A 16801-nucleotide genomic window follows, 5' to 3' on the forward strand; every position below is an offset into this window, starting at 1 on the left:
AATTTTTCCCAAAATGTTGCTCTGTGCACTGAATATCAACTAAAACAAAGCAGGCAGGAAATGAAGAAACAGTGTGATGTACATGCTGATTACTCCCATTTCACCTATCCCTACTAAACCTTCTCTCTTGATTTGATTTTTGAAGGACTGCATATCAATACTGCCTGATGCTTTTGACAATAAAATACTATTTTATGCCATCAAGCAAAAAGATTATTGGACATTAACTAAATCTCCATATGGCTACTGAGGAGATGAGCAAAACATCCAATATGACAAGTAGACAAGGCTTGTTTGGTATTCCTGCCTATTAATTAAATTTAATTATTGCCCAGTAATAGAGTCTTGGTGTCTATTGAAAAAAATCCCTCTGAGTTCAGTAGGCTCATCTGCCTACAGAAAAGAAAGACTGAAGTAAATAATAAAATTTGTTCTGAAAGCAACCGAGATCCTTGCGCTTTATCATATTTCACTTTAAAGCACATATTTGGGGGGTGGTGGTACAGTACCGAAAACTTTCCTTCACTTTCATTTGGTTTCGATCAGCCCCCTAAACAGAAGGGCCAAGGTCTTTGGTTGAGAGACTTTAAAAGAAAATGTGATGAAAAACTATCCCTCTGACCACAGCAAGCATTCTGGGTCAAGATATACAGGCAGATGTGTCAAGAACATTCAAGCAGAGCTCCAAGCCATGTGTCAGTGGTGTCAACAGAGGTCCAATGTTTCCCCTTTTGGAAACTAACAATTCTGCAAGAATATCATTACTACTGTATTCTGCGTGATGGATTTCAAATCTAGGCACATATATTTCAGTTTAAGGCAGGACAAGGACTCAGTAGGCTCATCTGAAACACCCTAGACGATGAAGCAGAAAGCGGTAAATTAGCAGACAAAGCAGATACAACAGACCTTTAAGGGACAGAGCACTATCGTTAGTGGCAAGCATTTTGTACATTACTATAGTTCTGAAAATTTTATAGGTTTTACACAGGGTCAGGTATATCAACAATACCTGAGGGTATTGCAAACTGCTATTTGTCTGCAGGTTGCCTCACGCTTATCGTCATGCCCACAGTGAAGCTCACCCTCAGGTTCCCACCCCCTGTCTCCAGACTTTAACAAGACCAAAGCTGCAGCATCAGTCAAGGGCTTGGCTTTTCCTCCCTGCAGCAAGCATTTTTCAAAGATACCAAGTAACCTGGATTGTCTCTCAAAGAAATGACCAGAATGGGACTTTTCTGGGGGAGGGCGGGGAGGGGAGCTGGGCAATGTGGAACACTAAAATTAAATGACTGGAGCAGTCAGGAATTTTTGGATATGTATTTTATGGATTTAACAACCATGCATATGGCAGCAGATGACAAATTTATCTGTGGATTTCGAAAACAGAAGAACCCTGCTGAGATGAAATACAGATAGATCAAGCAGTCTTTTCTGTGTTTTAAAAATGGTTATATACAACAAGTTGCCTACAGAAACCTGCTATTCAAACTGCTAGTTCCCAGCGCTCCCTACCATTTCCTATGTGCTAAAATTGTGAGCCCACACACCATACTGTAAACGGCAATCCATGCATTTGCTACTTACTGGCATTTATGTACTAAAACCTGGAATGTTAGCATACTTTTTAAATAACAAATTACAGCACATTGTGGGAAGAGAAAATAGATATGAAGCACAGTATTTAACCTGAAATCTCTACATGATGGAGCTGTATGCCTGGCACATCCAGCTTGGAGGAAGGAATGGCATGTTTTGTATGCGAGATACATGAAGTCATGGTCCTCAAGCAAATGAAGCTGATGAACATCCCAAAACTGGGATATTCGAGCTCATAACCAATTTCATGAGGTTTCGCACTCAGTTGGAAGAGTTTGTAGAGGGAAGGCCTGTACCTGCTTTCTGTAGGAGGTCATATTAATTCATTACAATGACCCTAGTTTTTCTACTTTGCGCTTTCTGTAGCCTGTTTCCCTCCTTTCACCAACACTTCAACCACACAGGTTGAACTACTGCTTCCACAGAGCTACCAAAAGCTCCTGCTTCGTGCTTGAGCTTTCATTTTGTGCTCATGAGGATCAAACATCTGGGTATCAGCGCAGACACCTGCCAGTCCCACAAACAAACAGGCTACTGCCAGAAATCAGTAAAACTGTCACTACATCTTGAAGCTACATAAAGGTTAAAGAACTTGATAGTTCTGGAGCCATAAAAGGAATATGCGCCTATTTAAAATGCAGATGATAGCATTTTATGGGCTTTGAGGTAAGAAGCGTATCCAATTGTCCTATGGACATGACAGTTCATATGCTAAACCCACAAAAATTATATCAACATAGTTGCCTAGGCCCAAATCTAGATCATAAGAAAGTAACTATACTGCATATATATAAACTCTGAAATTAGTAGAAAACTTAAATGCCAAACCACAATCTTAATTTTTAAAACTAAGAAGTGTTATAGCCTTTATTAGTTTTTTTTTTCCACTATTTTCTCCTAAAGTCACTATGCAGAAAACAGTCCAGTGACAATACATTCTGCAGCAATACAACAGCTGAGTCCTTCCAGAACACAAGATTTTTCATTTGTTGATAGAATATGAGCTATCCAAGAGATTCAGCTTGACTTCTGCCTGGTCTGATCCAGGCAGAGCGCCACTAAGGCATCCATGTCAACCAGTAAGTCAGCCAATATTTCAGATTGGTCCATTTTTATTTCACTCATTTCCATCTAGCATATTTCAAAATTTGCTTTACAACCAACACAACATAAAGAGACAGCCAAATTACTATTGGTTGTTGTGTTTTCCCATCACTTTTAAATCCTTTTTTTATTAAAATATTAACCTTCTATAATAAAGTCAATGAATGATACTAAATAACTAGTAAGGATTTCTGAATGGAAGGAAAACTAACTACATTTCTGTTTATTATCATTACATTTACTTTAGCATCAGCCACAGCACAGGAACAGAGACTTTTAGGAGCTGCAGAGCCTTCAGTGGTTGTTGCGCAGTTCTACAGCTGGATAAAATACCCACAGATTGGCTTAAAGAAAACATTTGACCTTGAGGTACAACAGATCCTCTTTGAAAAAAACATTCTCCTCCTAAGCAATCTGAAGAGTCAGTCTCTAGAAGTGAATCTGCAGGTATTAGACATGAAGGGAAAAGAATCCCTTTGAGTAAGGAGGGGGTTGGGGGAAGAGGGGACTCGAGCATACTCTATTCCACATCAGACAATAATGGTTCAGAGAAGAGTTCACTGGATGGCAAGACTAATGCTAACATTTCTCAGCTTTTCTTTTGTGTCACAGAAGGGTTGGAATTATGAGTTGGAGAAAGCCCCATGCTCTAAACCGGTTATCTCCCATCACACTCCTCTGTGTTTTTTCCATTATAAAAAAAAAATGTTCAAAGGCCGAATGTATTTCCACAATAACGTCATCACATGCTCTATCAGGGTATATTTCCTGCAATTCTCTGCACTTTAAAAACCTATTAGGTGTGATCAAATGACTTAGATTAATACATATAAATCTCTGGGGCACTGAAACAAAGTATCTGATTTTATAGGTCTAAAAATTGTTTAATTTATGTTGCCCATAAATTCTTCTAATTTTTATTTTTCCCAAACAAGATCAAAATTATTTAAAACATTAGCAAGCAGCTTTCATTCCAGAATTCAAAAAGACCCAACCCAGCAGCATTTATCATAAACCTCTTCAATAATAAAGTACATAACCTGCACTCTGATACACGATTTGAACACTAACAGCCCCCTGAATCTATGCAGTTATTCAAAGAGATCAGTAAATCTCATTTTAAGGCCTAGTATGAAGCACATCTCAGCGACAGAACACTATCACCAGAACTCACTCTCTCTGCTGGTTGTCATCCAATGCAATCTTACATTAGATCCCAGGCACAAGAAGTATTACAGAGTTTTGAAGTTTTAATAAACTGAAATTAAACAAGCAAACACACACAAAAATAAAACACCTTTCCCCCAACCCCCCACCCCCACCACACTCCCCCGGGAAAATCTATGAACATAATTCCAAAATACGAATAAAACATTGGAAAATAGAAGGAGGACCCAAAGGTATTAAAAAGCATGAAATCGCGGTTTATTAAAGAAACATTAGAAAAATTTCCAGACCACAGCAGCAGTAAGTAAAGGAGATGAACTGGGAAGATGAAGCTTTTGAGACAGTCTGTTGCAGAAGTGGGCAGATTTCCCTTCCCCTGTTGCAGAAGGGAAATCTGAAAGGATTTTCTGTATTGTGGAAGCATGAATTTAAATGGTTAAAATGCCTTGGGTACTGAAGAGTAAAACTGGAAGCACAACAAATTATTGGAAAACCAAATTATAGAAATCTACTGGTAGGATACAATAGGAAGGGTCTATCCACACGTCCACTGTAAAAGATGAAGATCTCGAACTGTCTCAGGCTGACATTAGATACTTACTTTGGATCAGCAGGCCTATGTCATGAACTCAGCATTAATAATGAGTAAAGGTTTTGCCAGACAAATTGCTAGACAAATTCATGGAGCTTTTGATATGAAATTACTAGGCAATCAAGCAGTATTTGAAAGAAAATTCCTAGACAATGAAGAAACAGGGTCCCATAACCGCAGTTCACAGTACTGCATTAGTGTGTAAGCATAGCAAACTATCCTCAAAAGCATGTTAATTTCTAGTTTACTAAAAATCATCACAGAGTTTGCAAGTGGTTTAAATATAATTAAATATAATTAAAGATAATCTTACCTTCTTTTGATCTTCTAGCTTATGACTTACTGGATTCCTTCCATGTTTGTTCATCTCTGAAGATAAATCCATCACATTCACTCCTTGCCCTTCAAAATTAAATCGGTTCAGCAATACAGCAAACTAATCCAAAAATCAGGGGCTACAAACACAGAGACATGGTGTTTTTTCCATCACACATCATCTCTGAACATCAGTGACTTGGAACAATAACTAAGAAACCCATCAGTTGAGCTGAGGAAAACTTTGCAGTTCACTCTCGGGACTTTCCAAATCAACATAGCGTTTTAATAAGCTGATGCTTAAGAAGAGAAATATTCAGCTGCTACTTTTAACTCCAACTGTTATCTTTCTTCACAGGTTTCCATTTTACAGAAGGTTACATCCTGACTGTGAACCTGTTGAGAAAAAAAATAAATAAATCATTAGGATTGATTTGCCATTTGCTCTCTCTCTTTGTAAGTGATTTTCTGTCTTCCTCAGGTGTATATGTGGTAGGGATGGTTCTGGCATCTTGGTGGTTTGGTTTTGTTGGTGGGTTTGAACTTGGGATTCTGGATTTGGGGTGGTTTTTTTCGTTGGTTGGGTGGGGTTTTTTATTATTATTTTGTTCAGGTTTTTTTTAAAGCAACTAATACTGTTTTTTGATTTAATATTTGGTAGGAGGAACCTCTGCATGATCACTCTTATCCCACTCTACATCACAGTGGGCACACAGGGTGCTCACTGAGAACAGCTAGTGAATTTCAACTACAGGCATGAAGGAAAAGTTAAAGGAAATAGAAGAACAAAGACTACTTAACTAAAGGCAGCATAGATTAAAATTTTCCATCATCACCACATACTTCCTACTCAAGGGCCTTCAAAAACTAATATTGATGGGGGCAGAGAGGGAAAACATAGTCTGAATACGAAGTCCTAGATATTATGACAGCTTAAAAAAAAAAAAAACAAACTAAAAATTATCTCCCCCCAAAACGTCTCATGAAGGGTGCAAAAGGCAGGGGAGAACAAAACAAAACAAAACTATAAACAAGATTAGACTGCCAGAAAGTTAAAATCCTGCTAACAGCAAGAGAAAGAGCCAGTGCCTCTTCTGCCATTTTTGACAATACAATCATAAAATACTCATGCCTTCAGTGCAATTGAAAGCCAATTGTGTTTAAACTGAATTAATTGAGTAGATGAAGTCCATACAAACCTAATTTGAATATCATTTGAATTCATTTTAAGCGCATAACGTTCACAACATACCTTCTCTAATGCATATGCAATAAGAAATATGTCTAGATAGCATATTGAATTGTGCATGCTAGGTCATGCAGTCTGTCTCTAATAAAATTACATTGAAAAGGTTATTTTCTCTTAAAAAAATAAAATTCAAACTTCAGTGGAGTCATTACTGATACTACGATCAGCTTCAGCTGTCTTTTAATCAGACCTAAGGTTCAAGTGTTACCCTATTGTAACTGATTTATACTTAGGCCAAAAACCGTAAACGTGATGGCTGAGGCTTGCTTCCAAAGAAAGAAATCCATATTTAGGATCTACTGTGGGTTGTTTCATTTTCCCTTTGTTTTGTTAGGGTTTCTTGGTTGTGGGGTTTTTTTGGGGGGACGGATTTTTTTTTTCCCAGGTGCATAAACCTGAGTTTCAGAAACAAAGCCTGTGAACTGAGAGTCAAGTGCGACAGCTGTTTCTATGAGGATATGAACTAACCTTCTGCATTTGCAATGGAAGCCACTTATGTTTACTAACAGAAGATGTCACTAGGCTCATGCCTTACCAAACAACTCCTACTGCTTAGTTTTTGGCTTGGTTGTTCATGGCACCTTGGATTTCTCTGAGTATTCTCACATTTGCATTTTTCACCCAGGACTTAAAGGCAAAACATGCTGTGGTCCATTGAGAGCTGTTCTTTTTATGATAGTATTGAATTAAAACAAAACCAGATAAAACCATGCAAACAAACAAAAAAAAGAAACCAAACAAGGATGCCTAACCTCACTACTAAAATAGCAACCTTTCTTTTTGTGATCCAGTTACAAATAGGAGACTTAAGCTGTTACCACATGTTGGATGATTCCACAAGGGTGGGATAAACTCAATAAGCAGACAAAATCAAGGGATTGATCTTGATACAAGAAACACTGACAGCATTTTACCCTGTCATATAATTTCTCCTTCATACCTAAGAGTGTTCCAACAAGGAATACAATTGTAGTTATTTTTAATACTACAATTGAGGCACCTATTCTTATCCATATTAACCTTCACATACATTTGAACACGATATCAGCAAAGGACTAATTGTGCAATAATAACAATTCAGTTGCAAAAAATAACTACAAGCAAACAGAAGATGCACCTGCCTTGTGAAATCACAGGAATATAAACAACCGTACACGAAGCTAGAACATGAGAGAACACATACCCAGAGAGAAGCTTGTTTCCTAAACACAGCTTTAGCCTGATATGTATCACCTAAGCGTATAACCAATTTTGCTTGCTATTCTAAACTACTGAGAATCACCTCCTCCTGAAAATACACAGATACACATTATATTACAAATGCACTCACCACAGTCGAATCAAATGCTTGGACAGCATCTTTCTATTCCTTATTTAGAGCATCTTGGGGAAGTCAGTGAAATAAATAACAAAATGTAATGGATGTTAACTGCCCGGAAAACAGAAAGCAGTCATTAAAACTGCACTATTTAAAACTCCTGTAAACTTTGAATTTTTATTAGATTCAACTTCCCAAGTACACCCAGCTCTTCTCATCTTCTTTCCACAGTGACCAAGGTGCAGCAGGACAGAGTCAGACATCATTGTCAGGCACAGGCTGTTCCCACCCCTACCCAGGCCTTGACAGGCACAACCTCTGATTTAGTTTAGCTCTGTCTAGTGTGAGGTGTCCCTAGCCATGGCAGGGGTGTTGGAACTTGATGATCTTAAGGTCCTTTCCAACCCTAACTATTCTATGATTCCCCCCATTTGATGGTTTTGGGGATCTGCAAAACCCACAAGTCCGTAACACCACGATGCAGGAAAATGAAACATGAGATACTACTGCAACTATCAACATCTGGATTTACACTTATAACAGTTCTAAAGCTCAGATAAGTCCAAACCAAGCTGTTAAAAAAAAAGCAGCTTCTCTGGTTCATTTCATGGTCAGACATGTAGATTATATTACTCCCCATGCCTGGCAATTATACTATACTAAGCAATTAAGCTATTCTGTGGAACTGTATGGTGTTTTCAAGCAAAGTTGGACAGAATGCAAATAATTTTGTTTGGACTGCCCTCATTACTTTTAACATGCAAAGCACAGGGTGGCAATTCTTGCTCATTCCATTCAGCACATTGTTCCATGGTCTTCAGCCTTTTCAAACAAACAGCTGTAATAAAATGCTCTTGGCTGGCAATTCTTTGGGGTTTTTTTTTGGTTTGGTTTTTGGTTTGTTTTGTTGCTGGTTTTTTGGTTTTGTTTTTTACAGTGGCACCCAGTTTATTATTCAACATTTTAGTGGTACTTAACATACACACAATCAGAGAATAAAATATCCAAAGAGTCCTAGAAATCCTAATCACACACTAAGTAGCACAGATTTTACTAGGTCACCTAAAAATGTAAAAGACAAGATGAATTAGAGCCCTTTTATAATTATATTCCCTTAATAGACTCCTAACAGTCACCATTCAATAATAATCTAATAATTTACAGATACTCAAAATAGTCTGTCAGATTAAGCATTCAGAACTGCAGCCACAGGTTTAAAGGAAGTGAGCAAGCTATCCAAGCTAAGAGCATCCTTAGAATTTCTTGTTAAAGACCACAATAAGGAAAATACTTCACATAAATATTTTTGACTGAGGGTTAGTGACTTCCTCCTCTAGAGACACTCTATGGAAGGCATTCAGGGTAATCATTAAGCTTCTGGTTAGGTACCTCTGTTACTTGCCTAAATGCGGGTGGGCTTCACTCAGGTGAAAGGTGCCTGACAATTTTTTGTTTCACTTCACTATGAGCTACAGTTACTCATAGACTAGTGAGGAACACCACCAGATCATGTTCTGATAATCAACCAGAGCCACCTGGTTCTGTACTACCCTTATTATCAACACAAGTAGTTCTTGAAAAGTTTACACTGACACGATTTTGAGGAAGCAGCCAGCATCCTCAAGCTCTCTGAAGCCTCTTCCCAGTATGGCTATAATAACTTACCCATACCAATAGCCTTACAATGGCATCAAAAAAACCTTACCTCTAATGATGAAAGCTTCTTAGCTTTCTTTGTAGTCTTTTCCTACAGGGAGAAAGCATTTAGGGTTTCTGTATGGGTCTAACTGCAAACATAATGATCAGGCACACAAAGAGTTATCAGGAAAAGAAAATGATGTTGACTCTTAGAGGATTTGAGAGCAATGCCAAAGAGCAGTGCTTTTAGCCAGCATTCAGAGTAAGAAGCCAATATCTGTTCTCTGCAGACATGTATGATAGCAGTGCCATAGAAAGGCTTGCCTGCAACAGATAAAAGCAGCCTGAGAAGGCAGCTGATAAGCCAACAAAATATCTCTAAGCAGTGAGGCTTGCCTACAGAATTATGTCTTCTGATGCAAAATTAATTCTCATCTAAACAGCAGTAAAACTGGTCCAAATACACTCCTGATGCACAGCAATGCAAAAAGCTGCAGCATATACAGCCCTCTCTAATCAATTCAGTTGTTTACTCAGATTAAAAGCGACCAAATATGAACAAGTCCAAAGACGATACTTCATTTGTGTGCCTGAAACATTTTTTATTATTTCTGTAAGTGGTGTCATCCTATCCTCTGCATCTCTGCAAAGCGAAAAAAACCTCTTCAGCACAGAATGCTGTGTTGGAGTCATCACATTATCAATGAGGACAGAATTAGAATTGTTTGCATTGCTCCTGGCTCTAGCCAATGCAAATTAAAATATTTGTTTTCAGATTTGTACACATGAAAGAAGGGGGGGGGAGGGTGGAATCTGATATTTACACTCCTGCAGTGCTGTTCTACAGAGCACAATGCTGATTGTGTCTCTACATCCTCAGACTGAATGCACAGGTTAACAGTGGCTCACACAATGATTTAGCAAGTAAAGTTAAAAATAATAAATATATATATATATGTAAAAGGAGGCTGTTCTGGATCCTAATATTCTCAGAAACCATTGCTTTAACTCATACAGCAACTCAAATCCTTTTGGCTCTCTCAAATCCTTTTCATCTTTCATAGCAACCTATATCAAAAGGCTGAATGCTGTGCAGGCTATGCACAGAATTTAGAGCTATTAGTGTCAGTTTCATTTCAAACTTGGAACCAGTGCCAGACAGGAATGCCTTCTCTCTTCCATCATCTGATTCTTTGGCCATTAAGCATGAGAGATAAAGACAGCATAAGAAAGGGAATACAAACTATATTTTTTTTACAGATACTTCAGTCCAGCCTTTTACTACAGTTTCCCTGAAAGATTTGATGTGAAGGATGACAGTGCTCTTGCAAGCACAGCACTCTGTGCCAGAATACAAAACTGAGCATCAGACCTAAATGAAATTTGGTTATCTTACCCAATGCTGTACTGCTGTATATGCAAACTTTTTAGCGCTATATAAAATGTTTACATTTCAAGGTACCTTACAGCACTTCTGCAGAGGTGCTGCGCTGGACAAATTCCACCTTGAATAGTTACTTCAGCTCCATCTCTAGTTTCACTGGGCTACTTCTCCATTTCTGTCCAAAGTTGTTTTGAATGTTCCTCTCTACTGTTGAAGTCTATACAATGTCTCCTCATGAAAACAGTAGAGTGTATTTTTCAGATTTATGTTTGGGAAACAATAGGAAGAATGAATATTCCTTTTTTTTACGTACATATTAAATAGTTTGCCATATTTGTAAACTTTAAAGTGTAATGATTTATTAGACTGCATGCGCAACAAAAGAGCTACCTTGGAAAAAAGAAAAGACACATACTCTGCAGAACCTGCCAACAATTCAGATCAGATATAAGAAAAAAGACAGCACTGAGCTTCAAGTGAAGGGGAAGACAGAACACACATTCTCATATTCTAGGTATACTATGGAAAAAGTGGGCAAGAAAATATAATTTAATCAAAAAAAGCAAGGACATCTATATGGACCTTAAATAGTTTTCTTGCATAAGGAAACTTTTCAGTTAATGAGACAGAGAAATTTATGAGGCTCTTGAGAAAGAGAAAAACTAATTGAAAATAGTAGAGAGCTTGCATACCTTTGATATTTTGTTTCCTAGGGAGCTATTAAGCCTCCTTTTCTGTTGCTTTTAATTTTTGACTGGCATGCTGGAAAAAAATATTCAACTGATCTGTGCCTGAGCAGTGGCTGTTCTTCTGGGATTTCTAGTCACCTACAGCTATTGCTCTATCCAGAATGCCAAGACACCTGCAATCCTAGACAAACTACCAAATACTTCTTTTTGTCCACTTTACAAAATTCCCTGGAAGAAAAAGGCAGCGTGGTTCTGGAAATGCTTAGATATATGGTAGCCCTATGGAAACTAATACATCTGGTATTTCTGAATACCTCGCTTATGTTAAAACTTTGCTACCACTCCATGAATGGCAATGCTGTCCAACGGGAGATTCTCTCTGGTTCATAGGCTATGAGTATGAGAATCAGGAGCATGCAATAAAGTTCAACCTATATTGCTGTTTTCAGCAATGCATATATTCAAACACAAATGGCATACTGAATTACTCTTACACAAAACCATTAAATCCCCTTTCCCTACCTTACTGGAAATGAGGACTTATACTCCCCACTTTGATAAACCTAAATCCTTAAATCTTAAAATACCATTACATCACACAGCCTCTCTTGGTCTACTGTGAAATACTAAGTCACTCCATTGGATCAAAGAGCCAGATGCATTTCAGAAACAACTCTCTGCCTGTTAAAAGCTATAGAGGAAAAAAATCATACCTATCTTTGCAGAACATATCTCTGACAATTTCATGGGCACTTCAAAAGTTGCCAATTAATTCTTTCAGTAGTTGTTTAGTAGCAGCCTTCTCAGGTGGACCCCATCCTTATCCCAAGAAATTACATACGGGTGCCGATTAAACATTGTAAGCAATGCTCCATTACACCTGGTGCCTCAGTATTCAATCCATATCCAGACTAGTCTCTTGGAACTAATTTGATGGATTCAGATAAATCTGTGGCTGAAAACAACAAACAGCTCCTTAAGACTGCAGAGCAGAGATACAGCTGACCAAACAGGACAGCTGTTTGAGAAGGAAGGGAAGAAAAAAAGAAAAGGGAGGAAGAGATGCAAAAGGATTATATTTTTTTTTACAGAAACAGAATCAAGTGATAAAAAAACGTATTCAGATATTTGAAGACAAAAAGCAGCAGTAGCTGGTGTCATCTTAACCATGAAGTAAAAAGATGACCTTTAATGATGGAAGCTTATTATTCTTCACAATCACAAAATCACAAACTTGTTTGAATTTGAGCTGGGAAAGACCTTCTAGGTAAGTTAGCTTCCGGATCTGCCAGTGAAGAATAAATTGCTACAGTGTATTTTCTAATGCTTTATTCTGGCATTACTTTAAATTCCCAAGAGACACAGCTCAGTGTTTCTTACAGGAGAATTTAAAAAAAAAAACAGTAGATCTGAATGCTCTAGGAAGTTTCTTAAAGGCTAGGCATAGCAAGTTAAATTTTAAGCTGAATTTTACTTTCTTCAAGCAGTGTCTACCAATCTTTTCCATTGCAGGCAATTGCTCACTCCATGTACTGATTGTACCCTCAAAGTTTTGAGCACAATCAAAAGTTTCTTCTGTCATTATGAATATCTAAGCAAACTCTTATTTAAGCTCAAGCTTGGTTTATCTACTTCTTGATCCTCTCAAGTAAAAGTCAAATATATCTTGAGAATACAAAATAGACAACTGCATACCATATCAAGATGTCAAAGCACTTTCTCAACTGTTCCCGAGAACCTCAAAGCTGAAAGTACACTCAAAGGTTACATTAGAAGAGCTTTAACTAAAAATAACATGGGGCTAGAAACAAAGGAATACCTAGACAGCCCTAAGCTTTACTGAAACTGTGTAACAACAAAGGGTTTGAGGTAGTACTTAAATAATCACCATGGGAAGTACATGGCTTTGTGTCTACTTAGAATAAAGCACATGTCCACTTTTGAACGTCCTAAATTATGTCTCAAACCAGTAAGGTGCTCAAAGTATAATGTCACACTCCACTTGTAAACAGATTTGCACCTCTAGGAAGAACGAAGTACCCAGTCTCTGTGAGACCATCTTGGGTGGGATTCATCTGAGCAAACACAGATGCTTAAGTCAGAACTAATGGCTCAGGGGTCTTTCTGTAATTTGAGGAAATAAATAGCCATTTTTAGAATGGAATTCTCCTTATCCAAAGTAGCTTAGATGAATCATGACCTAAAAATGACTACCTCTTTCCACTGACTGCAGAAAGACTACATTTTGAGTATATAAGGCTCAGACCTTGATGACTGATGTGTGAAATCAGGTAAAAGGAATCTCTTCCTTCAGACCACACTTCTTAAGGGAAAGAACGCAAGGTTGATACATTCAAGCAAATGTTAGGAAGTCATTAAAAAAAAAAAAAAGACTGAACACATTAATGCATCTGATTGAGCCCTGCTGTGGCAATGCTATACAAGTAATCTACCAGCCTTTAGTATCCTCATTCAAAGTGGAGAGTGGTGTCTTACTGTGGGAACATCTTCTGATCTTTTCTGGTTTGTTTTGTCACAGCTGAAATTTTGCTTGCTCCTTTAAGTGAGCTACTCTAGGGGAGCTATGGATCTGCTTCTTTCACAAAAGTTGACTACAACGATTTCTTCACTGAGGGCTATTCTTCCTTAGAAGGTGAATTTTGACTTGGCAAACAGTTTTTCAAGAGTCTTACAAAAACTCACCTGATTTCTTTTCAATAGGAAAGGTACAGATACACCTCTTGAGTACTCCAAATCCTATCCTATTTACATTAAATAAAATATATTGTATACATACATAAATCAATGATAAACCTTGTGAAGACAAAAAATAGGCATTTCACTATTTTCTTTTGAATGTTTGAAACAGTTTTGAGTGTCTGTTTGCCTCTTAATATGCAGGTTTTTTGGTTTGTTTTTTTTGACAAAATCTTAGTACCCTTAACTTGTCCTATTTCTGTAACGTAACACCATGAAGATCTTTTCCTTTTTGCACTATACAAGTTACCCACCCTGAAAAATAGCAGTAACTGTGACAATCCTATGACTTCTACCTGTGTAGATATCACTCCTTATATCTCAGTAATATGGATTCTTGACCTAGCTACACGTTCTCTCCTCACCCATATCCTGTGTTTATATTTAGAGGTTGTGACATCTTTTTGTTACATAGATCACAGAAATTTCAATCAAAGGCTGTACTTGGAACATGTTTTATAACATTTTTAATATCTTCTATTATACTAATGTTGTCTCTAGCATTCTTTTTCCTCATTTCTAAGCACTTTTTAACATGATGATAGATTTTCTTCGGATCCTGAAAGCAAAGCTATAACAGTGAATTGCCACTTGTTACTCCACTTTATCCAAGTTACTTATAAACTCTATTATTTAGAAAGCTTTACTTTTCCTGCTTTTTGTCCCCAAAAGGGATTTAACCAATCTTGAAACGTGAATTTTTTAGACTGTTCTTAAAAGCAAGAACAACTGTAAAGATGACACTGTTTCTTGCCTTACTAATGCAACTATTTACATTTACATCTGAGGTTATTTCAGAGTGAAATTCACCCTGTGAAAAGGAGTAGCAGAAGACACCCATACCACTGATGATAACTTTAGCTTGCCCCTAAAGCCTAGACAACACAAGTCTGATTAAGACCTGGGCAACACTTTGGATTCCAAGGAATACACTTGCACAGTCCATAGTTTGTCTGTTTCAGACAAACTCTCAGCTTTGCTAATGTTTACCATTCTGGGAACAATGTATTAATCCTCTCTTAAAAGTACCCTAAACTGCGTGTTCTTGCATTGTCATAATAGAAGTTTCAAATTAACAAATCACTACAATTTAGTACTAAGCCTACAAAAATATATTTAAATATAAGCACTAACATGTACAGAGCAACAAATATTACCTTTGAGAGCCTTTTCTCAAGGAATCTAGAGAACAATACAATGAAATCCCCCTTCCCTCTTGGTATTACAATGGCCACACATAAAACGCTGATCTACAACTCACTAGGTTTGAAAGCTTACCAGAGGGTATGCTCCTCTTTTTTAACAAACACATGTTCCAGCTCTTCAAAAAGTGCCAAAAAACGTACTGTTTGAAACATGCAGTAATTAAAAAGAGAAATACCAATTAACAATGCAAACAATTCGTATTTTCTCTGTTGAGACAGCTGTCATGTAATTTGCCCTCCCAATTATTAAAATGTGACTCATGTCACAAACATGCTGCTGAACTAGACCACAAACATGCACTGCTTGCACTGCTGTATTTGCATCTAAATATTGTCAGTCTCCCAGATGCTATTGGTAATCATGACACAGAACATGTATCATTCAAAAGATAAACAAACGTCAAGGTCAGAGATCACCTGCATTGACAAAATAAGCACAATTATTTCATGTGATCAAACACATGAGAACTGAGTCTATTAAGGGATGTGAACAGTGTTTAGCTGGATAATATCTGCATCTCATCTATATAATAATCTGAATTTACCATTACCACTATTATCAATCACAAAGCATGTGTGAAATAACCCCAAAAGAAAAGATTTATTAGCTGGGCTGTGTATGGATTTTAAGAAAATCTGGTTTCCGAAATTATAAATTCTAATTTAATTAATTTGCTCACCAGATGCTCAGACTGCAAGAAGATTGAAACGGTCCGTAAAATGCACTACATACTCTATCACAGAAACAATATCTACTGAAGAACTTTCTGCATTAATTGCATTGTGTAATTGTCTACAAATACTAAGGAGTTTCACTCTAAAAAGATGTCCAAGTCATTTTCTACAGCCAATAACATTTCAGAGTAAAAGAGTAATTCTGAATAATTACTGCAGCTAAAAATATAGCACAGAATATGTATACATAGAACATTATTGTTATGCACAAAAATACCCCACTTTTTTTTACAAACTCACAAATTCAATCGCTGCTACTACATAGCATACACACAGATCTCAGATACAATATCTTGATGTTTAGATTTACTTCAACTGCATTTACATAACTAAACCTAGCTTTTTCTTTTAATTGTTTAGACAAAGCAACCTAAACAACCTCAACTGAAATAAAAATTGTTACAGTTACTACTGCATCATACTAATGACCACCTTGAAATACTAGCACAATATTGATGTGTTTTTAAAAATAGAGCACTGCATCCAAAATCCAGCAAATTTATACAAAGCAACATGATACGAATCAGGTCTGATTTTATCAAGGCTTATACATACTAGGTATTATGCATTAAGAATGCATAATTTTTCATCTTGTCAGTGCAAGATTCTGCATGAAAATCCTGCATTATTACTACTTACGTATTTCTACCTTCTTGATGTTTGTAGATTAAAAATAATAATAAAACAACGCAGAAGTGGAGGTTAGGATTAAAGAAAAGGCTCAGAAAACAATGTATCTACCCAAGGAGTGGATCACATTGCACTGATAGAAATTTAACGGATCTTCAGGAAGCATAATGAACAACCTTATCTCAGGAGACCTCTGCTCTCTACACACACATCAAAAATGGTGACAGCACATCCTTCCCAGAAACCAATACCAGGAGGAAAGCGCACTGCCTGAGACAGTTAGACCTACGGCATGTTAGATGCCTGCTGTCATCAGAGACAAGTATTATCACGCAGCCTACCAAGCCAGCTCAGAGACTGCAATTCATATAGAGAGACTTCTCAGATTCCTCAGGAGCACAAATCATAGAACATCTCCA

General features: G+C 37.2%; 1 protein-coding gene across 3 annotated transcripts in view; it reads right to left on the reverse strand.

Moving 5' to 3' along the window:
* The window catches only part of NAV3 (neuron navigator 3), a 544137-nt gene that overhangs the window by 395301 nt on the left and 132035 nt on the right, over positions 1 to 16801 (reverse strand). For all 3 annotated transcript variants that reach the window (XM_057429345.1, XM_057429347.1, XM_057429346.1), the window contains exon 2: positions 4776 to 5173. In XM_057429345.1, the coding sequence (XP_057285328.1) occupies positions 4776 to 4847 (72 nt within the window). In that variant the 5' untranslated portion in view covers positions 4848 to 5173. The remainder of the gene's footprint in view (positions 1 to 4775; positions 5174 to 16801) is intronic.

Source organism: Pezoporus wallicus, unplaced genomic scaffold (assembly GCF_028554395.1).
Source record: "Pezoporus wallicus isolate ANWC-B61680 ecotype Strahan unplaced genomic scaffold, APGP_CSIRO_Pwel_v1 contig_5069, whole genome shotgun sequence".
Taxonomy (NCBI): Eukaryota; Metazoa; Chordata; class Aves; order Psittaciformes; family Psittacidae; genus Pezoporus; species Pezoporus wallicus.